Source organism: Eurytemora carolleeae, unplaced genomic scaffold (genome assembly GCF_000591075.1).
Source record: "Eurytemora carolleeae unplaced genomic scaffold, Eaff_2.0 scaffold1826, whole genome shotgun sequence".
Classification (NCBI taxonomy): domain Eukaryota; kingdom Metazoa; phylum Arthropoda; class Copepoda; order Calanoida; family Temoridae; genus Eurytemora; species Eurytemora carolleeae.
Genome location: NW_019397715.1, coordinates 17,986 through 37,065, shown reverse-complemented (window position 1 = coordinate 37,065; position 19,080 = coordinate 17,986). Strand labels below are relative to the sequence as shown.

At 33.4% G+C, this 19,080-nt stretch overlaps 1 protein-coding gene across 3 annotated transcripts; it reads left to right on the top strand.

The window, feature by feature from the left end:
• The first annotated feature begins 3,313 nt into the window (after nucleotides 1-3,313).
• On the top strand, nucleotides 3,314-11,360 carry LOC111715616 (hydroxyacyl-coenzyme A dehydrogenase, mitochondrial). Of its 3 annotated transcripts, XM_023490968.1 has the most exons (10): nucleotides 3,317-3,397; nucleotides 3,837-3,948; nucleotides 4,872-5,000; nucleotides 5,613-5,735; nucleotides 5,952-6,041; nucleotides 6,678-6,749; nucleotides 8,535-8,601; nucleotides 8,903-8,973; nucleotides 10,689-10,817; nucleotides 11,152-11,360. In XM_023490968.1, the coding sequence occupies exons 2-10, from the start codon at nucleotides 3,838-3,840 to the stop codon at nucleotides 11,266-11,268; spliced, it is 909 nt and encodes a 302-aa protein (XP_023346736.1). In that variant the 5' UTR covers nucleotides 3,317-3,397; nucleotide 3,837; the 3' UTR covers nucleotides 11,269-11,360. The 3 variants fall into 3 exon arrangements, with proteins under 3 accessions (XP_023346738.1, XP_023346736.1, XP_023346737.1); XM_023490970.1 differs by lacking the exons at nucleotides 10,689-10,817; nucleotides 11,152-11,360 and adding an exon at nucleotides 9,295-9,333 and having other exon boundaries at nucleotides 3,314-3,397; XM_023490969.1 differs by lacking the exons at nucleotides 3,317-3,397; nucleotides 3,837-3,948 and adding an exon at nucleotides 4,423-4,458.
• The last annotated feature ends 7,720 nt before the right edge of the window (nucleotides 11,361-19,080 follow it).

The window sequence follows — 19,080 nt, the reverse complement described above, 5'->3', positions numbered from 1 at the left end:
AATAGATCAAAGTAAATACATTTACTTTATTTTTACACTAAAAGATGTAGCCTTTAAATTCTCTTTTAAAGCTGCAAATTCTCTAGTTTGTGGCTGCAGAGGGCATGAGAATATAGAAAACCAATAGGAGCATACAACCTTTCATCTTTTAGTATAATTTGCAATATTTTAGGAATAAAAATAGAATCAAATCAATTTCTTTTATAAATTGGAAACAGAGAACCAAAGTTTTTAACCTTCTAATGACCATTGCTTAGAAGCTGAGGATTTAATGAATTTCTTGCTCTTTTCCCGAAGTTTCGAATTTTTTCACTAAAACCTAATGATTTTTGCAAAATCAAAATATTTTCACAAATTTTTTGAAAAGTCTATTTAAAAAATGCCGAATGAAGACAATTGTGTTAAAAATTATATAGTGAGCAAAATTTCTTCCATTTTCTGATTTTAAAATGTTTAAAAATGAGATCAAAAACACTAAGAATTTAGCGAAGATTTTGATTTCATAGTTACAGAATTTTCTCAAATCATGAATTTTGAAAAGTTTGTGAAACCCCTGCTTCCAATCATGTTTTAAATCTGTGTGCGGTCTCCAGAGTATGAAACCAGGATTAAACTGGAACCAGGAGAACTTGAAAGGAAACCTAGAGAGCTTTGATTCAATTCTCTACTCAAATATTTCATTTATTAGAATAATCATATATTTTGATTTTAAAAATGAATTTCCTGATCTGCATTTGAGTCAATCAAAAATTGTAAATCAAAAGGCATGGAATGAAATCTGTTCGTTCGTGACCATAATTTGTTTTTTAAACAAACTTGCTTTATAACTTATTACTTCTAAATATATCTTCAATAACAACATTACACAATTGGGTTTGTTTACTTTCTTGGGATCCCCGTTAGAGGTGTAGAGTTAGAGAGGGTAGGAGAGAGGTACGGCCATGAAACCCACAAATTTCATTCCCAACTCAGGCAGTTAGCCAAAAGTATTGATGCTCCAAAGATTCTTTTTTAAACCACAAATATTGAGTTCTAACCCCACCATCAGAGCATACTCAGGGAGGGGTGCTACGAGAGCCAGCCCCCCCCCTGGAGCATTGAAATCTATGGTTTCCAGGAGATTTAGAACACCCTTGAGCCCCCAGAAAAAATGTAAGCCAAAGTGGACAAATTCGGAGTACGCCCAAGCCCACAATTTTTGGTTAGTAGAAATGTATTTTTTTCTAATGAAATTTTTTATATTATTTATATATACACTAACATGCAGTGTGTGAAAAAAATGCACATAAATCCTTAATTATTGCATAAACATTGCACAAATACATTTTTCAAAGAAATTTCCAAAATTTGTTCATAACAATAAGATTATAAATTAAGGGGTCTCGAGTATACAAAACTTTTGTACTGGATATCCGACTAGTTAAAGATTGCCAAAGCTTAGGCCTCAAATCTTCATATTTATGGCTTAGGCACAGAGTTTATTTTACAGATGAATTTTGAAATACTGTCATTGGTGGAAGGATTTAAGAGTTTAAGATTTTTATTTTTAAAAAAGTTTGTCCACTATAGATATAAAGTTCAGTCACTCCTATGGACCTAGTTGAATATTAAAAAATAACTGTGATCATTTTATGGGAGAAACGATATTTTAGAATTATTAGTTAGAATCATGAACCATGAACCATGATTAGGGATGTTAACGTTTTCATTTTCAGAAAAACGATCGTTTCGTTATGAAAACGACGACATAAATCGAAAACGAAACGATCGCTTATAAAAACGATCGTTTTTTAAAAAAATCGTTTTTTAAAAATGGTCGTTTTTAAAACGATCGTTTTCAAAACGCTCATTTTTGAAAACGATCGTTTTTCAAAACAATCGTTTTTTATAAAATTCGTCGTTTCGTTAACACTCGTTAGTACGACTACCCTTCGTTAACGATCGTTAACGACGGACCTTCATTAACGCTCGTTAACGACGACCCCTTCGTAAACGATCGTTAACGAAGAGAGGAAACCGACCTGAAGGGCATCTGTACTTATCATTGAGTAGTTTTTAAGAAAATATCAAGAACTCCCCCACAACTGTTAAACTTCATGTATGACGACATTCAATAAAGTTGCATGTAATTTTTTTTCCAAAAACGACTGTTTTGATAAAGTTAATCGTTTCGTTACGATCGTTAACGACAACCCTTCGTTAACGATCGTTAACGCCGACCTTTCGTTAATGATCGTTAACGACGACCCTTCGTAAACGATCGTTAACGACGGCCCTTCGTTAACGATCGTTAACATAATTTTTTTAAACAATCGTATAAAATACGGTCGCAAATCGTTTTAATAAAAACGATCGTTTTCAAAAACGATCGTTTTCAAAAACGATCGTTTTCAAAAACGATCGTTATTCGTTTTATAAAAGTTCAAAACGAGTGGGTCGAATTCTTAAAAACGATCGTTTTTTTCCGAAAACGAAACGAACGTTTTTGAAAACGAAACAAAAATCGATCGTTTAACGATCGTTTACAAAAACGTTTAACAACCCTTTAACCATGATGCATGTATAAGTCACTTTTTTTGTTGCCTGTCATGTTTGTTTTAGAGGTGAGAATAAAATTGATAATAAATAAGAAAAAGTTTTCTAAGGTTCGAAATCCTATAGTTTTGAGGACAATGTTGTGGGGTGGGTTCTGAATAGAAATTTAGCCAATTCCACCTCGCTCAGGAATAGAAATAGATTGTGGGGTTCGTGGCCGTATCTCCCTCCTTTTACTAGGAAGAGATTCTTGGAATTCATTTACTAGATTATACGCAATTCACACAATAAACCAAGATTTTATTGTGCATTTAAAGTTTAAACAAACAGTGTAGTGTACACTTCTTTATAGCTACGTCCAGAGCCCGTTCCATAGAAAGTGGTCGTACGTAGTTCACGTACTTTGGGGGACGATATGTTGGCCGCTAGATAAATTCTTTTCTGATAGATAGATATTTCTCCGCACATTTGACGACCAATATAGGAGACGTCAAGTTGTCGACCAATGTAGTTTATGGAAGGAACGGCCTCAGGGCAGCGTCGGCTAGAGCCTGAAATTTAATAGATAAAAGTTGTAAGCCCTACTTTTAGTTGTTTAAATTCAAGAAAATTAAGATAAGCAGATCGAATGGGAGAGTTCTTAAAAGTTGAAAGAAAAATTTTGATACCCAATAAATTCCGTTCCTTAATATTTATGAATGAACCTGTGTGACAGTGACTGTCCTAGCCCGATGTATATATTAAATTTCTGCCTCCATTGTAGTTTAGTTCTACCAGTTAAAGGTTACTGTGTACACAGCTGATAAAACAACAGGTTTTATTTACACACATCTTCAATTCTTGTCTTATCATTCTACACAAGGTGAAGCATATTCTGCAAACATTGTACAATGTACAGTTCTTAGAATGTATTATTTTACTAACGGATAGATGAAAACAATTAGAAGTTACAACGTTTTTTAGGGCCAGTGAAAAACAGTACAGTAAAATTTAATTTTCTGAGCGATGTTTGGGGGATTTCTTTCTCAAATATATGGTTAAATTTAAGGGACAATCGTCATTCCTGAAAACCATTTTCTATTCTGAAGATGGAGAAGTGAAAAAATTGATATTATAAGAAATTATTTAGGGAATTTCCTCATATTGCTCCCTTGTATACGCCTCTGGAAAAAAACATATTTCTTTAAACTAAGGTCCCGGTGCTTACTGCAGAGATCTGCTGATACTCTGACCGTATAAAGATTATTACTAGAAATAACTCTAGAAGCGCCATTTATGCCTTTAGTGCTTATTATTTTCAGAATGATGTTCAGTTCGATACAGAGAATAACCTTGAGACAGCTCTCAACAGGATCCCAGATACAGGAGGTCGTCATCATTGGAGGAGGTCTCATGGGAGCAGGGATAGCTCAGGTATAGGAAGAGGTCATAAGTGGAGTTTACATGGGAGCAGGGATAGCTCAGTTATAGGAAGAGGTCTTAAGAGGACCTCACATGAGAACAGGGATAAGTCAGGTAGGAGAAGAGGTCGTAAGAGGAGGTTACATGGGAGAAGGGATAGCTTAGGTATAGGAAGAGGTCATAAGAGGAGGTTACATGGGAGAAGGGAAAGCTCAGGTTTAGGAAGAGGTCATAAGAGGAGGTTACATGGAAGAAGGGATAGCTCAGGTATAGGAAGAGGTCATAAGAGGAGGTTACATGGGAGAAGGGATAGCTCAGGTATAGGAAGAGGTCATAAGAGGAGGTTACATGGGAGCAGGGATAGCTCAGGTATAGGAAGAGGTCTTAAGTGGAGCTCACATGGGAGCAGGGATAGCTTAGGTATAGGAAGAGGTCATAAGAGGAGGTTACATGGGAGCAGGGATAGCTCAAGTATAGGAAGAGGTCTTAAGTGGAGCTCACATGGGAGCAGGGATAGCTCAGGTATATGGAAGAGGTCTTAAGAGGAGCTCAAATGGGAGCAAGGATATCACAGGGAGGATGTTATAGTATAGGAGGTCTCATGGATGCTGCGAAGCTCAGTCCCCTAATTTCTGATAGATAGATAGTGAGATAGAGAAAGTTTATTGCTAAAATACATGTATCTGTGTACAAAACGAGTTTACAATTACAAATTGGTGATTATATTAACAGTACAAGTATAAAGCAATTAGGTGGAAAATAGCTCTTGGCTGTTCTGATTATTTTTTCCACCTAATTTCAATAATGATAACAAAACATTTCAAGTAAATAGATTTAAGGAGAACTATTAGAGATCAGGGGGCGATTTTATCTTATGCAAAATAATTATACATTAATTACTTCGAAGTAAAATTGTAGTTGTTTAATATGTTCAGGTGTCTGCTCAGACGAACCACAAGGTCACCCTGGTAGACCTGAGTGAGAAGGTGTTGACCAGCTCTGAGAAAAGAATTAGAACCAGTGTCTCCAGGGTTGCCAAGAAGCTGTTCAAGGATGATAACAAGGTAAGGAAGCAACTATAGTGAAGCCCATATTTAAGAATACAAGAATTTTCATTGGAAATTGTCAGTGTTTAAGGGGCGGGCTTACTAATAAACTTGTTTTGGGGCTGCTTAAACTTGTTGTTCTTATCAGGGGGGGGGGGGCCTGAAACCCCCCTGGAAGCTGTATTTGATTTTACTAGGCTATCAAAGGTTTCTTTTTGCAGCTTCAAAGAAATGTTTTTTTTTTTCTGGAATAAAAATTATCTTTTATATTTTGTGAAGGTAAACAAATAGCCCTAAAATATTCAGAGCAGGTTATTTAAAAGCCCCATGTAACGGTGGGTGGGGAGCTGAATTGCTTATAAAATGAGTCGTTGAAAACATTAAAACTCTTAATATCCATGGTAATTGATCATAAATAAGCCCGGAAATTTTATCCCTATATCTTTGCAACCTGAAGTCGTACACTTTTTATATTTTAAACTATGAATTCTGTTAGATACAAAAGTTTAAGGTTGAAACATGAAAGGTTTACACCTTCAAGTTTAAACAAATATAGTGATTAGAAATTTTTAGTTTGTGGCAAAATCTCAATTTTTTCGTTTATTTCATTATTATCTAATTTTTAACCAGGCTAGCGAGGCTTTTATCGAGGATACAATGGGTCGGTTGAGCCTAGTGAGTGATGGAGGTGAGGCTCTAGCCTCAGCTGATCTCGTCGTAGAGGCCATCACGGAGAATCTGCCTCTCAAACAGGTAAACAGACTAGCACTGATTTTCGAATATAAAAAAAATAAAATTCCGTTATTGATTCTACTTTTGATTTCTAAAAGATTCTATCCACGTTTTAAGCGATTACGAGTTTGTTTTATATAGTAGCTACCTTTAACCAATCAAAAGCAAACAATGGCATTTTCTATCGGAGTTTTTTTTTATAACGGAGTGATCACTAATCTGGTTTCCTACTTCAAGAGACTGTTCCGGGAGTGGGACGAGGTTTGCCCGGAGAAAACTATCCTGGCTTCAAATACGTCCACCCTCAGAATATCTGATATAATGAAGGTAAACAAACATAAACAAACATAAACAAACATAAACAAACATAAACAAACATAAACAAACATAAACAAACATAAACAAACATAAACAAACATAAACAAACCTAAACAAACCTAAACAAACCTAAACAAACCTAAACAAACCTAAACAAACATAAACAAACATAAGCAAACATAAACAAACCTAAACAAACCTAAACAAACCTAAACAAACATAAACAAACATAAGCAAACATAAGCAAACATAAGCAAACACAAACAAACATAAACAAACATAAACAAACATAAACAAACATAATCAAATTTAAACAGAAAAATCAAAAACTGGTTTCCAACTTGGTTCCACTTCAACCCTCAGAATGTCTGATACAAAGAAGGTTAACAAACGTAAACAAACATATAAAAAACCAGTTAAGAACTTGTTTACATTTCCGTATATATACATATGAATTTGTGAAAGGCTGTAACAGGGTTACCCACAAAAGAAGAGACTTCAGAGACGACTGCAACGGAATTATGAGTTTTAGGTGGTCTTTACTACATCTTTTGTAGTTAACCCTGTATATACGGGAATGGCAAATGATATATTTCAGGATTGTTTCATAATTAAGACGACATTTAAATCCTACTTCTATTTCAGAACGTGAAGAGACAGGATAGAGTTGGAGGATTACATTTCTTCAATCCTGTTCCAGTCATGAAGCTACTCGAGGAATAATTTTTAGAAAAGTCAAATGGTTTTTTAAAACGTATTTTTTAAAAACTTTTTAATCTTTGTTTTAGTTTTCGAATAGTAGATCCCCCAAAAAAGGAACTTAATCCGGCAAGGGCGTATACAGAAATAAATCTGGGGGGGGGCAAAATATGCGCGAAGCGCACGGTTTTTTTTGTCCCCGCCCCTAAGAGCTTTGAACCGTAAATTCAAAACATTTGGCTTCTTGGATACTTTAAAGGTACACATACAACACTTGCAGTCAAATTACCATACAAGCACTACTTTATCTCTCCATCAAACAAAACTAGCAGAAAAAAACAGCAAATCAATGTTTTTAATACTCTTCACTCTTCAGTTTCAGATTTGAAAATTGTAATAGCTCTGAGTTCTAGCCCCCTTTACAGGTCTAGGTAGGGGCACTGCCCTCTTCCCTCCCCATGTATACGCCCTTGCCTAATCGTTTATGTCGCGATACTTTGCAACCTAATTGTGTAAAAAAAAAAGTGGGAAGGGAAGGGGAAAAGGGAAAAGAGAAGAGAAAATGGGAAAAGAGAAGAGAAAATGGGGAAGAGGGAAGGGAAAAGGGGCAAGAGGGAAGGGAAAAGGGGCAAGGAGGAAGGGAAAAAGGTCAAGAGGGAAGGGAAAAGGGGAAAGAGGGAAGGGAAAATGGGGAAGAGGGAAAGGAAAAGGGGCAAGAGGGAAGGGAAAAGGGCAAGAGGGAAGGGAAAAGGGGCAAAGGAGGAAGGGAAAAAGGGAAAGAGGGAAGGGAAAAGGGACAAGAGGAAGGGAAAAGGGGCAAGAGGGAAGGGAAAAGGGCAAGAGGGAAGGGAAAAAGGGGAAGAGGGAAGGGAAAAGGTGGAAGAGGGAAGGGGAATGGGGAAAGAGATGATTTGCATCTTCACAAAAAAAAATTTAACAGAAAACAGTATCAGAAATGCTTTCAAAGCAATCTAAGGGGGGACCATGAAATTGACCTTTTTAGGGCACCAGGGCACCAAAACGCTCCATTATATTACTATAACCCAAATATAATCTTTTCTTTTTTCTTCGAAGTTTGCGCGGGCTTCAGAAACCTGTAAAATATACCTGTTTTTAAGTCGTGGATTTTGGGAAAAAATATGACTCTGTAAGGGGGGGGGGGGCAAAAATATAAGTCTCGGAACTAATATACACCCCTGAATAAAAGACGACATTATAGCAAGCGTTAATGGTATCTGATGTTGGTACTACGCAAATAGTTTTACTAGTAACACGTATTAAATCACTTATTAATTCAAATGGGGATTCACTCCACAATTGCAGTGTCTAATGTTTATTGGACTATTTAAAGTCATAGGTTGTGTCTAAAAGTCGTCTTACTATTCCAGAGTTTTCTGGTTCTCACTGTACACTGTACAGATCAACGCAGTTTCGGAGACATCGAACGATTTTATAAAATTTCGTCCTGACAATTTTTCATGTGTTTTATACTTAAACCTAAACCTCAATAATTGTAAAATTAAATAATTAGCCATGAAATATGCGGGAAAAGTTTTAAAGAGCTTGTAGCAGCAATAATTCGAGTCTAAATGAAACTTAAGAATGCTCGAGAATTATGAGGAAAATCCGGGAACAGGAAAAACCAGAATCCAGGAACTAGTCAGTCTTCTTCCTTCTCAATATAATTATTCAATTAAAAAACTAAATATCTGCAGTATTTCATTTTCAGTAGGTTTAGAAAACGACATTATATAAATTCTTTCGATGCTGCTCACTATAAACTAAGAATATTGAATATATTAGGTTATAAGAACAGATTCCACTTCAGATCAAACCTTTAATGCTATGTCTGCCTGGGGTAGAGCTATAGGTAAACCATATTCCAGGGGAATAAAGTTCCAAATCGGTCTAATGTTTCGAATCTGACACTGAGTGTCAGTTTTGCTCAACTAATGGTTTGGAATTTTCTTCCTCTGTATTCATACACACAACACTGTAAACTTAAATATCCACTTAAAATATTCACCATAATATTAGAAACAAATACTTCTTTGAAATCTATATATCATGGGCTACAAAGTATTAGTAGTGAGGTCAATCTAATTGTAAAGCCAATAAAAAAGACGAAGACGGCAATCAGTTTCCTGGTTAAAACTGTATATTTTTTTAAGGTAAACACACTGTAGCCTGCAAGGATACAATAGGGTTCATTGTAAACAGACTTCTTGGACCTTATATTCAGGTAGAAATATTAGAAGAATAATTAATTGAGTGTGGGGGGGGGGGCATCCTTAATATATGCACTAGATTTCCTTACCCATTTTCATCATCTTATGCATATTTTGATGATCTTTAAAAACCAATTTTTATTAATGAAAAAAATTAAGAAGGAAAGAGCAGAAAGAGAGAGAAAGCAAAGAATAGTATGGGTTTTAATGAAGGGAAGCTACAGCTATGATTGTTTAGGAAGTTCTAGCTATGATTGTTTAGGAAGGTCTAGCTATGGTTGTTTAGGAAGCTATAGCTATGATTATTTAGGGACCTATAGCTATGATTGTTTAAGGAAGCTCTAGCTATGATTGTTTAGGAAGCTATAGCTATGATTGTTTAGGAAGTTCTAGCTATGATTGTTTAGGAAGGTCTAGCTATGGTTGTTTAGGGAAGCTATAGCTATGATTGATTAGGAAGCTCTAGCTATAATTGTTTAGGAAGCTCTAGCTATGATTGTGTAGGATAGGGACCTATAGCTATGATTGTTTAAGGAAGCTCTAGCTATGATTGTTTAGGAAGCTATAGCTATGATTGTTTAGGAAGTTCTAGCTATGATTGTTTAGGAAGGTCTAGCTATGGTTGTTTAGGGAAGCTATAGCTATGATTGATTAGGAAGCTCTAGCTATAATTGTTTAGGAAGCTCTAGCTATGATTGTGTAGGAAGCTCTAACTATGATTATTTAGGGAAGCTCTAGCTGACTAGTTAGGGAAGCCATAGCTTTGGTTGTTTAGGAAGCTCTAGCTATGGTTGTTAATTAGGTCTGGCTATGATTGTTCAGGAAGCTATAGCTATGATTATTTAGGGAAGCTATAGTAATGATTATTTAGGGAAGCTCTAACTATGATTGTTTAGGAAGCTATAGCTATGGTTGTTTGGGAAGTGCGAGCTATGGTTGTTAATTTGGCCTGGCTATGGTTGTTTAGGAAGCTCTAGCTATTGTTTAGAATGCTCTAGCTATGGTTGTTTAGTAATCTTTATTTATGGTTGTTTAGGAAGCTCTAGCTATTGTTTAGGATGCTCTAGCTATGATTTATTAGGAAGCTCTAACTATGGTTTTTTAGGTAGTTCTAGCTATAGCTGTTAAGGAAGCTCTAGCTATGGTTGTTAAATAAGCTCTGGCTATGGTTGTTAAATAAGCTCTAGCTATGGTTGTTAAATAAGCTCTAGCTATGGTTGTTTAGGAAGCTCAAGCTATGGTTGTTTATAAAACTCTACCTATGGTTGGTAAAGAAGCTTTTTCTATGTTTGTTTGTTTAGGAAGTTCTAGCTATGGTTGTTCAGGGAGCTCTATATATGGTTGTATAGGGAGCTTTAGCTATGTTTTTTTGGAAGATCTAGCTATGACTGTGTTGAAGTTAGGGTTGTTTCAGAAGCTCTAGCTATGGTTGTTCAGGAACCTCTTGTTATGGTTGTTAAAGAAGCTCTATCTATGTTTGTTTATTTAGGAAGGCATAGCTATGGTTGTCTAGGAAGCTTTAGATGTAGTTGTTTTTAAAACTCTAGCTATGATTGTTTAGGAAGCTCTAGCTATGGTTGTTTAGAAAGCTCAAGCTATGGTTGTTTAGGATGCTCTAGCTATGGTTGTTTAGGAAGCTTTGGCTATTAATGTATAGGATGCTCTATCTATGGTTGTTTAAAAAGCTCTAGCTATGGTTGTTTAGGATGCTCTAGCTATGGTTGTTTAGGAAGCTCTGGCTATGGTTGAAAGAGGAGATGCAACCTTCCAAGATGTTGATGCAGCCATGAAACTTGGAGCTGGATATCCAATGGGACCATTTGAGCTATTAGACTATACTGGACTAGACCTGCATAAGGAAACCCAGATCATTTTATATGAATTTAACTGCCTTAAAGGGATTGTGGACACTTGATTCCTGCTTAATCTGCTCTGTTTCCCTTGGTTTTGGATATTCCAACCAATAAGAGTTTTCTTAATAAATTGTGCGAACAATTTCAAATTTTCCGCCTTCTGAAGTTTTGATACGCCGCGCCACTCTGGTTTGCTGTATTTTATACTCTTTTCCGGATACAAACTGAAGATTTAATTAATCTTGAGATTAATCAAAAGTATAGATCACGTATTGAACTGAAAAGACACAATTCTAAAGATTTCAGCTCTGTTTAAAAAATGCTGGTTGTTTTATCTAGTTCATCAATGAGAACCCGGATCACCCCTTCAGGCAGGAGAGCAAGCTTATCAACAGTATGGTGGAGCAGGGGAAACTAGGGGTCAAGTCCGGGGAGGGGTTCTACAAGTACAAGTAGAACCAAAGGGAAATAACCAATTTTGATTTTGTAAATTTTTATTAAATTAATATTGTTTTACTGTTTATCCGATTAAATAAGTGCAGTTTTTATTGAGATTACCATAATTGTCATACTTTACCAGGACAAATATATAGATTAGGCATACTTAACCAGGACAAATTTATAGATCAGACATACTTTACCAGGACAAATTTATAGGTTAGACATTCTTTAACAGGAAAAATATATAGATTAGACATACTTTACCAGGACAAATATATAGGTTAGGCATACTTTGGCAGGACAAATATAAAGGTTAGTTATATTTTGCCAGGACAAATATAAAGGTTAGACATACGTTGCCAGGACAAATATATAGATTTGACATAATTTTACCAGGACAAATATGTAGGTTAGGCATACTTTAATTTTTATTCTATATACAAGAATTTGCTTAGGATCCGTATCCATTAGATCCGAAGCCTTTATAAAGATGGGATCCGCAGTATTTTAGCCCCTGGATCAGGGTCCATTGGATTCGCAACATTTTAGCTCCTCGGATCTTGATCAAAGTTGGATAATTTTAAACGAAACAAAGAAAATATTTGATGTTGCTCAAAACACATATTTTAAGCGTCAATCAATTTGATAAAAATTTGTCCAATGATTCATGATACGGTTGTGAATTATGAAAGTGTGTTTGTTTGGAATTGTATTCTTAAATTACAAAAGCTATTCAAAGATTAAAATTTTTAGCATATATCTAGGAAATGGAAAACCCTGAATCGTTTTAAAAAATTTCTCACAATTTTAATTTCAAAAAATTAAGTAATGTTGGAAATAGTTTATTTCAAGATAATTTGCCCTGGACACCGGAAGAGTTTCTTCAACTTGCAACCCCTGCAAATTAAAAGATTTTAAAAATCCGGATATAGTTGTCAACTTTCCTTTAAAATAGGTGTTACGCTAAACGTCTTTAAAAAGACAAAAATGCGAGAGCTATTTAGTGACCTATAAAATAATAGAATGGAATTTCAGGACAAAATATAGCATAGAAAATATTTATATATTGTAAAAATAAAAGATTTTGAGAATACAAAGTTTTTATTATGATATAAGTTTGGTAAAGGGGAATATGGTGAAACCCTGGTTTTAAANGGACATTAGGATTAGTATATTTCTCAAGGTGTGGGAATCAGTGACTTAACAATGATTTAGCGAAAGCAGTGAAAAAGTTTCCAAAATTTTGTCCCTTCTTAACTTCCTCAGAATGGGAAAAATTATAAAATAATTACAGGGTTACCCGTACAGGATGAGACTTGTGAAACGGCTGTACAAAATCAAATCTATTCAACTTTCATCCAGTACAGTTGTTGGCGTTTATATCAATACAATGAAAACGACTTTTCTATTTTAGTTTGGGTTTACAACAAGTTTTTCAAATTACAAGGGAAGCTTTTAATTGACAGCTTTTCTTTGTTTCCATGTTTATGTGTATCCAATCCAATCCATGCTGCTTAAAATCTTGGTAATATTCAAAGTTGAAATCAAAAGTCATCTTCATTTTATTGATGCTGACGACGACGACGACTGTACTTTAATAATCCTTTAATCTAAACCCTTTTCGTATCAATTTCTGGGTTAAAGTAAAGGTTTAATTTCAAGAGAATAAAAACGTCTATAGAGTACAGGGTGTCCCAAAAAACATGGGAATTCAGTGACGAATTCGATATCGTCTTTTTAAATAATTCTTAGATTTAGTATGGTGATACCTACTGAGAAAGCTGTAATTTGTAAGAGTTTCGTCTGCTGGGTTCACATTTTGTTTGTTTATGTTTTGACTGCATACGGTTGTACTTAATAAAACAAAAAAATTACAGTATACAAACAGAGTAAACTTGTCAGTCTTCACTGTTCATCTTGCGGAGACATTATAGACTCATATTTACAGTCTTTTACCCTTTTCATAAAATAAACTCTAGCAGACACAATAATATTATGGCTTATGAAATTAGGTATTGCAATGCTAATTCATAACAAAGACGATATCGAATTCGTCACAGAATTCCCATGTTTTTTGGGACACCCTGTATAAAAGGATGGGGAAATGATTTGTACTATACATCAGGAGGAAATACAATTTCATAGTTATAATTCTATAGTTCAAATATTAAAATTAAAAATAATTGAGTTTTTTCCACAAACAAATATTATGGTGTAAACTCACTGTGAATTAAAGGACTCATGCTCTCAAGCAAAAATCTATGAGAATTTTGCCAACCATTTCTTAATAACCAAAGCTAACAGCAAGTGCTTTGTAGTGCTAAAATGTACATGTAAAGGGCTACAAAAAAGCATAAATTAGTTAGAGCGGTAAAATCTTATCCCAAGGCATTGCGACACTTCAAAGTTGACCTTGTCTTAAAAATTGATGGGACAGTTTATAAGCAGGCTTAATTTATGTCTTAACTAAGGGTGTGAAATTTTTCTGGTAAAATTTTATAGAAGCAGAAAAGTCGCAAAATTATAGACTTGAATCATAGTCTAAACTATTTTCAATGTGGTTTAAGTCCGCGACTTTGTGCCGTCCAGAAATAAATCAAAATTATTGTAAAATTAAATTTTTTGGAAAAAAAAGAAAATTTGCAAAAACAGTAATCATATGATCTTAGTTTTTTGTTTCAATGTGTTTCAAGTCTGCGAGTCTACAGGGTGTCCCAAAAAACATGGGAATTCAGTGACGAATTGGATATCGTCTTTGTTATGAATTAGCATTGTAGTACCTAATTTCAAAAGCCATTATTTTATTATGTCTGCTAGAGTTTATTTTATGAAAAGGGTAAAAGACTTTAAAGGTGTGTCTATAATGTCTCTGCAAGATGAACAGTGAAGACAGACAAGTAAATACTCTGTTTGTATACTGTAATTTTCTTGTTTTACTAAGTACAACCGTATGCAGTCAAAACATAAACAAACAAAATGTGAACTTAGCAGACGAAACTCTTACAAATTACAGCTTTCTCAGTAGGTATCACTTTACGAAATTAAATCAAAGAATTATCTAAAAAGACGATATCGAATTCGTCACTGAATTCCCATGTTTTTTGGGACACCCTGTATTTCATTTTGGGGCGGTTGACACAGTTTTCCGCGTAAGCCTTAGAGACCTTTCTTAAAAAATTTACAATTGGATATACATTAAATACGAAAAAATGCGTTAAAATAGAGCAAATTTGTCAGCACTTTTTTCTATCCAAAACTTTATATTTTATTATTTGACCCCCTCTTTAAATTGGGCTGGATTGACACTTGTTTTGCGTAAAACATTCTGCTTAAGTTTGTAATGCTTTAACTCACAGCGCTATCAAATGTCGTCTTAGTTGATGGGACATCATGACTAGATAGAATATGTTATATAATATCTGTATACTGGGTTAACCTCAAAAGAGACAACGGTCTGTAATCCTTTTATACATCTTTCTTTCTTTCCAAATCATTAAATTAGCCATATTTTTAAAGACTAAAATCAAAGCAGACGACAATTAATTCAACCTTGGAATGGTCATATTTGAATTGAAGAGTTTTTCAGCCGCACCTTTACAGTCTCATCCTTTGTGGGTAACCCTGTATATGCGTTAATGTATTGTTTTACGTGGGAAAATTCTAGATAAATTTTAATCTTTATAATATAAATATTTTTTATTTTAATAGTTCATCTTCATTATTTACAGACACTTGCATGTATTAGAGACACTACTGAGCAAAAAGTTTGGCTTAGTTTCGTATTTTTACGAAGAAAGGGTAAAATTGACCTTATAGTCTTGATAGTGAAAGATCGTTGACTGGTGCTGAGTATAAAACACATTTATATGTTCCAATATTATGATATATATATTATGATAAATACAATATAATTTATAGTACAGGGTGTCCCAAAAAACATGGGAATTCAGTGACGAATTGGATATCGTCTTTGTTATGAATTAGCATAATAATACCTAGTTTCAAAAGCCATAATATTATTATGTCTGCTAGAAGTTATTTTATGAAAAGGGTAAAAGATGTGTTAAGATGTATCTATAATGTCTCCGCAAGATGAACAGTGAAGACGGACAAGTTTACTCTGTTTGTATACTGCAATTTTCTTGTTTTACTAAGTACAACCGTATGCAGTCAAAGCATAATCAAACAAAATGTTAACATAGCAGACGAAACTCTTACAGATTACAGCTTTCTCAGTAGGTATCACATATACTAAATCAAAGAATTATTTAAAAACACGATATCGAATTCGTCACTGAATTTCCATGTTTTTTGGGACACCCTGTATCTTAGCATTGAACTGAGAGTATACAAAGGGGTTGAGTTTTTGCCACAAACTCTGATTTTTTAATCTCTATATCTTTGTAATCCGATATCGTAGACCTTAGATATTTCAAACTATTATTACTTATAGATAAAATAATCTAAGTTTGAAATATCAAAGGTTTGCACCATCAGGTTGCAAAGATATTGGGATCAGAAGATTTAAGTTTGTGGCAAAAACTCAATTCCTTTGTTATTTAGATTCTGAGTTGGCTTGAGCAAGAAGAAGTGAGCTGAGCTGAGCTGAGCTAACCATGTCCAACTTGAGATTACAGTCTTGGATCAACTCATTTAGAGCTCAGTAAGTGTATATGTTGTGTCACTGCAAGGTTATACAAGGAAAGCTATTTCAGAGGTGTGAGCATCTTTTGTACTGCAGTGTACTGTCTCTGGGCCGTAATGTAAACAAAAGACGGATGTTTTTAAAATGTTTATTTTCATGGTTTCTCTGTAAAAGTGAGATGCGCATTTGAAAATATTTCCATTTACACTCCCCTTACCCCATTTAAAAGTGTGTTGTTCAACCTAAGCGCTATAATCCTTCAAAAAAATTTCGACCGAAGATACTTTTTTAGTAACTATGAAATGTTTCGAAGATGGATTAGATTAGATGGATTAGAATAGTAGATGGTATTTCTTAAACTGCAGATAGTTATATAACATTTCAAAATAAAAAATGAAGAAGTCTATGTAAAATGAAGAAGTATGTGTAAAATGAAGAAGTATGTGTAAAATGAAGAAGTATATGTAAAATGAAGTAGTATATGTAAAATGAAGAAGTATATGTAAAATGAGGAAGAATATGTAAAATGAAGAAGTATATGTAAAATGAAGTAGTATATGTAAAATGAAGAAGTATATATGTAAAATGATGAAGTAAATGTAAAATGAAGAAGTATATGTAAATAAAGAAGTATTTGTAAAATGAAGAAGTATATGTAGAATGAAGTAGTATATTTAAAATGAAGAAGTATATATGTAAAATGAGGAAGTATATGTAAAATGAAGAAGTATATCTAAAATGAAGAAGTATATGTAAAATGAAGAAGTATATGTAAAATGAAGTAGTATATGTAAAATGAAGAAGTATATATGTAAAATTATGAAGTATATGTAAAATGAAGAAGTATATGTAAATGAAGAAGTATTTGTAAAATGAAGAAGTATATGTAAATTCGTAAAATTCCGTAAGTGAAACGGAAAGATTTGCTAAGTTAATTTTTTTATCATTTTTTACAGATTAAATTTGAGAAATGACTGTTCGAAATACTTCATAAAAGTGCAGAGGGGGGTGGGGGAAGCAGAAAGAGGGGGGGGGGAGAACAAATAAACAAATATTATCAAGAAAGAAAAATGGATTTAAAAATGAAAGGATCAGTCTTACACTCAGTTTGTCTTATAAAAAATTAGAAATGAAGCTGAAATTTAAAAACTCAAAACTTTTCATTATATTCTTTTTCCTGAATGTTTCTTTCTTTAGATTTAAGAAATATAAAATTTAGAACTAAAATAAAAGATTGATTTAACAAAAGATGTTTGATATGTTATACAATAATTTGGCGAAATAAAGTACCAAACGTCAGAAGTTTCATCAACAAATAAACATATTTGTATTTTTTTACAGAACTGTTTTATAGAGAACAAGCAGCACGAGTTTGAAGTGTTTAATCTTATCTTTATATTTTTAATTTTTATGCAATATTTGCCTTTTATAGTTAATTTAAGATGATAAAAGTGTTGCAAAGTTTTATTCATAACTAGCTTCGCGCCCCTCTTTTAGCCATAATTTAAACGTTTAAATGTTGCTTTTCAAGTGTCCGTTTTTCTTTGTGATTACAAAACTCGAGCTTTTGTGGATATTTTAGTAAACATTGATAGATTTCTAAAAAAAAACCTTTCTGAGGGTCTTGTGGGTTGCCACAAAAATGGGGCCCGATCGGTTAAGCCGTTTGACGTTTTTACGATACAGGCAGACAGACAACCAAGAAATTGAATCTTTGCCACTAACTCAAATTTTCTAATCCCTCTATCTTTGAAACCTGATAATGTATCCTTTTATTTTTCAAACTTAGCTTATTTGATCTAACAGAAATCATAGTTTAAAATAATTTCTAACGTTTACGACATTCGGTTGCAATGATATATGGATTAGAAAATATAAGAGCTTGTGGTATAGACTTAATGGTATAGACTTAATGTAGATGTTGCCATGTAAAGTTAAGCGTATTATTAAAAACAATTAGTTCTATAACAAATAAAAAAAATAGGTTACAAAGTACTTTTACGTTTAGAATAAATATACACCGGATTGTACAGTTCATCAAAACTACTTTAAAATTTAAAGTCTAAAAAATTAAAAAATGTAAAATTAAACATTTATATTATATATAGAGGGTTGGTCACCTTACCTACAAAGAAATAAGCAGACTTTAATTTCGACTTTTAAATCTTTTGTTTAACTAAATTCCTATACTAGATGCTAGTACAAAGAATTAACAGAGTTTACAGTGGTAGTGCATTAGCCATTAATGTAATAAGCAGCACCTGAATACAATCTGTACAGTCGTCTTTGAAGTCTCATCTTTTGCGGATAATCCTGTATTTGAAATATTAATTAAACAAAGAGAAGATGATGATGATTTATTTGATCGTTTTATCCTTCATAATTGAGATAATGATTAAACAATTATCTTAGTTTATTCAGTGTTAAAACATATTTAGTCCTATCACCCCATGGCACAACTCAATAAAAGTATATTTTAAAATTATCGCCAACTTTTAGATATTTTGAAATTGTTTTTTATAAACATTAACTAAAAAAGGGTTTTCATATATTTTTGTAAAAAAGTTACTTTATTAAAAAAATAGTTAAGGAGCACTATAGTACTACGTTGTCAGTATTATTAAGAAGTACAGTGATAACCAGAAAACTGTGGAATAGGAAGACGACATAATAGAACTACTTGAGTGTATTAGAAGGTGTTAAAATAAAGAAAATTTATCTGTAACTTATTGAATCACTTATTAAGTTAAATGGGTCTATTATTAAACTATTGAAAGTCATAACTTGAGCCAAAAGTCGTCTTCCTTTTCCAGAGTTTTCTGGTTATCACTCTATACTTTCCACGAAAGCTGCAGTGTATTTTGTCAAATGCAGATTTCAAAAAGTATGCTTTAAAAGAAAAATGTACATGAAGGGTTCTAAGAGAATTCAATTTAACGATGAAACCCTAGAAAGAAAAAGGTGAGTTAAATACATATAGTTAAATACGATATTTTAAAACGAAAACATAAAATATAAAAAATGAAACCCTTATATTACTTCTAGGAGAACAGAGTTTTGGATGTTTGAAAATAGCTATTTTTAACCTTACTGGTTGAAGGGAGGCGAGGTATAAAGTATGGATTAAAAATCTCATCTAAAAAGTAGAGAACCCTCGAGAAAAAGAAATTTTTTGGCGAAAA

Coding starts and splice junctions, on each gene's coding strand:
- LOC111715616 (XM_023490968.1), top strand. CDS start 3,838: ATGATGTTCAGTTCGATACAGAGAATAACCTTGAGACAGCTCTCAACA. Junction 5,001..5,612: donor TGTTCAAGGATGATAACAAG/GTAAGGAAGCAA, acceptor ATTTTTAACCAG/GCTAGCGAGGCTTTTATCGA. Junction 6,750..8,534: donor CAGTCATGAAGCTACTCGAG/GAATAATTTTTA, acceptor TGAATATATTAG/GTTATAAGAACAGATTCCAC.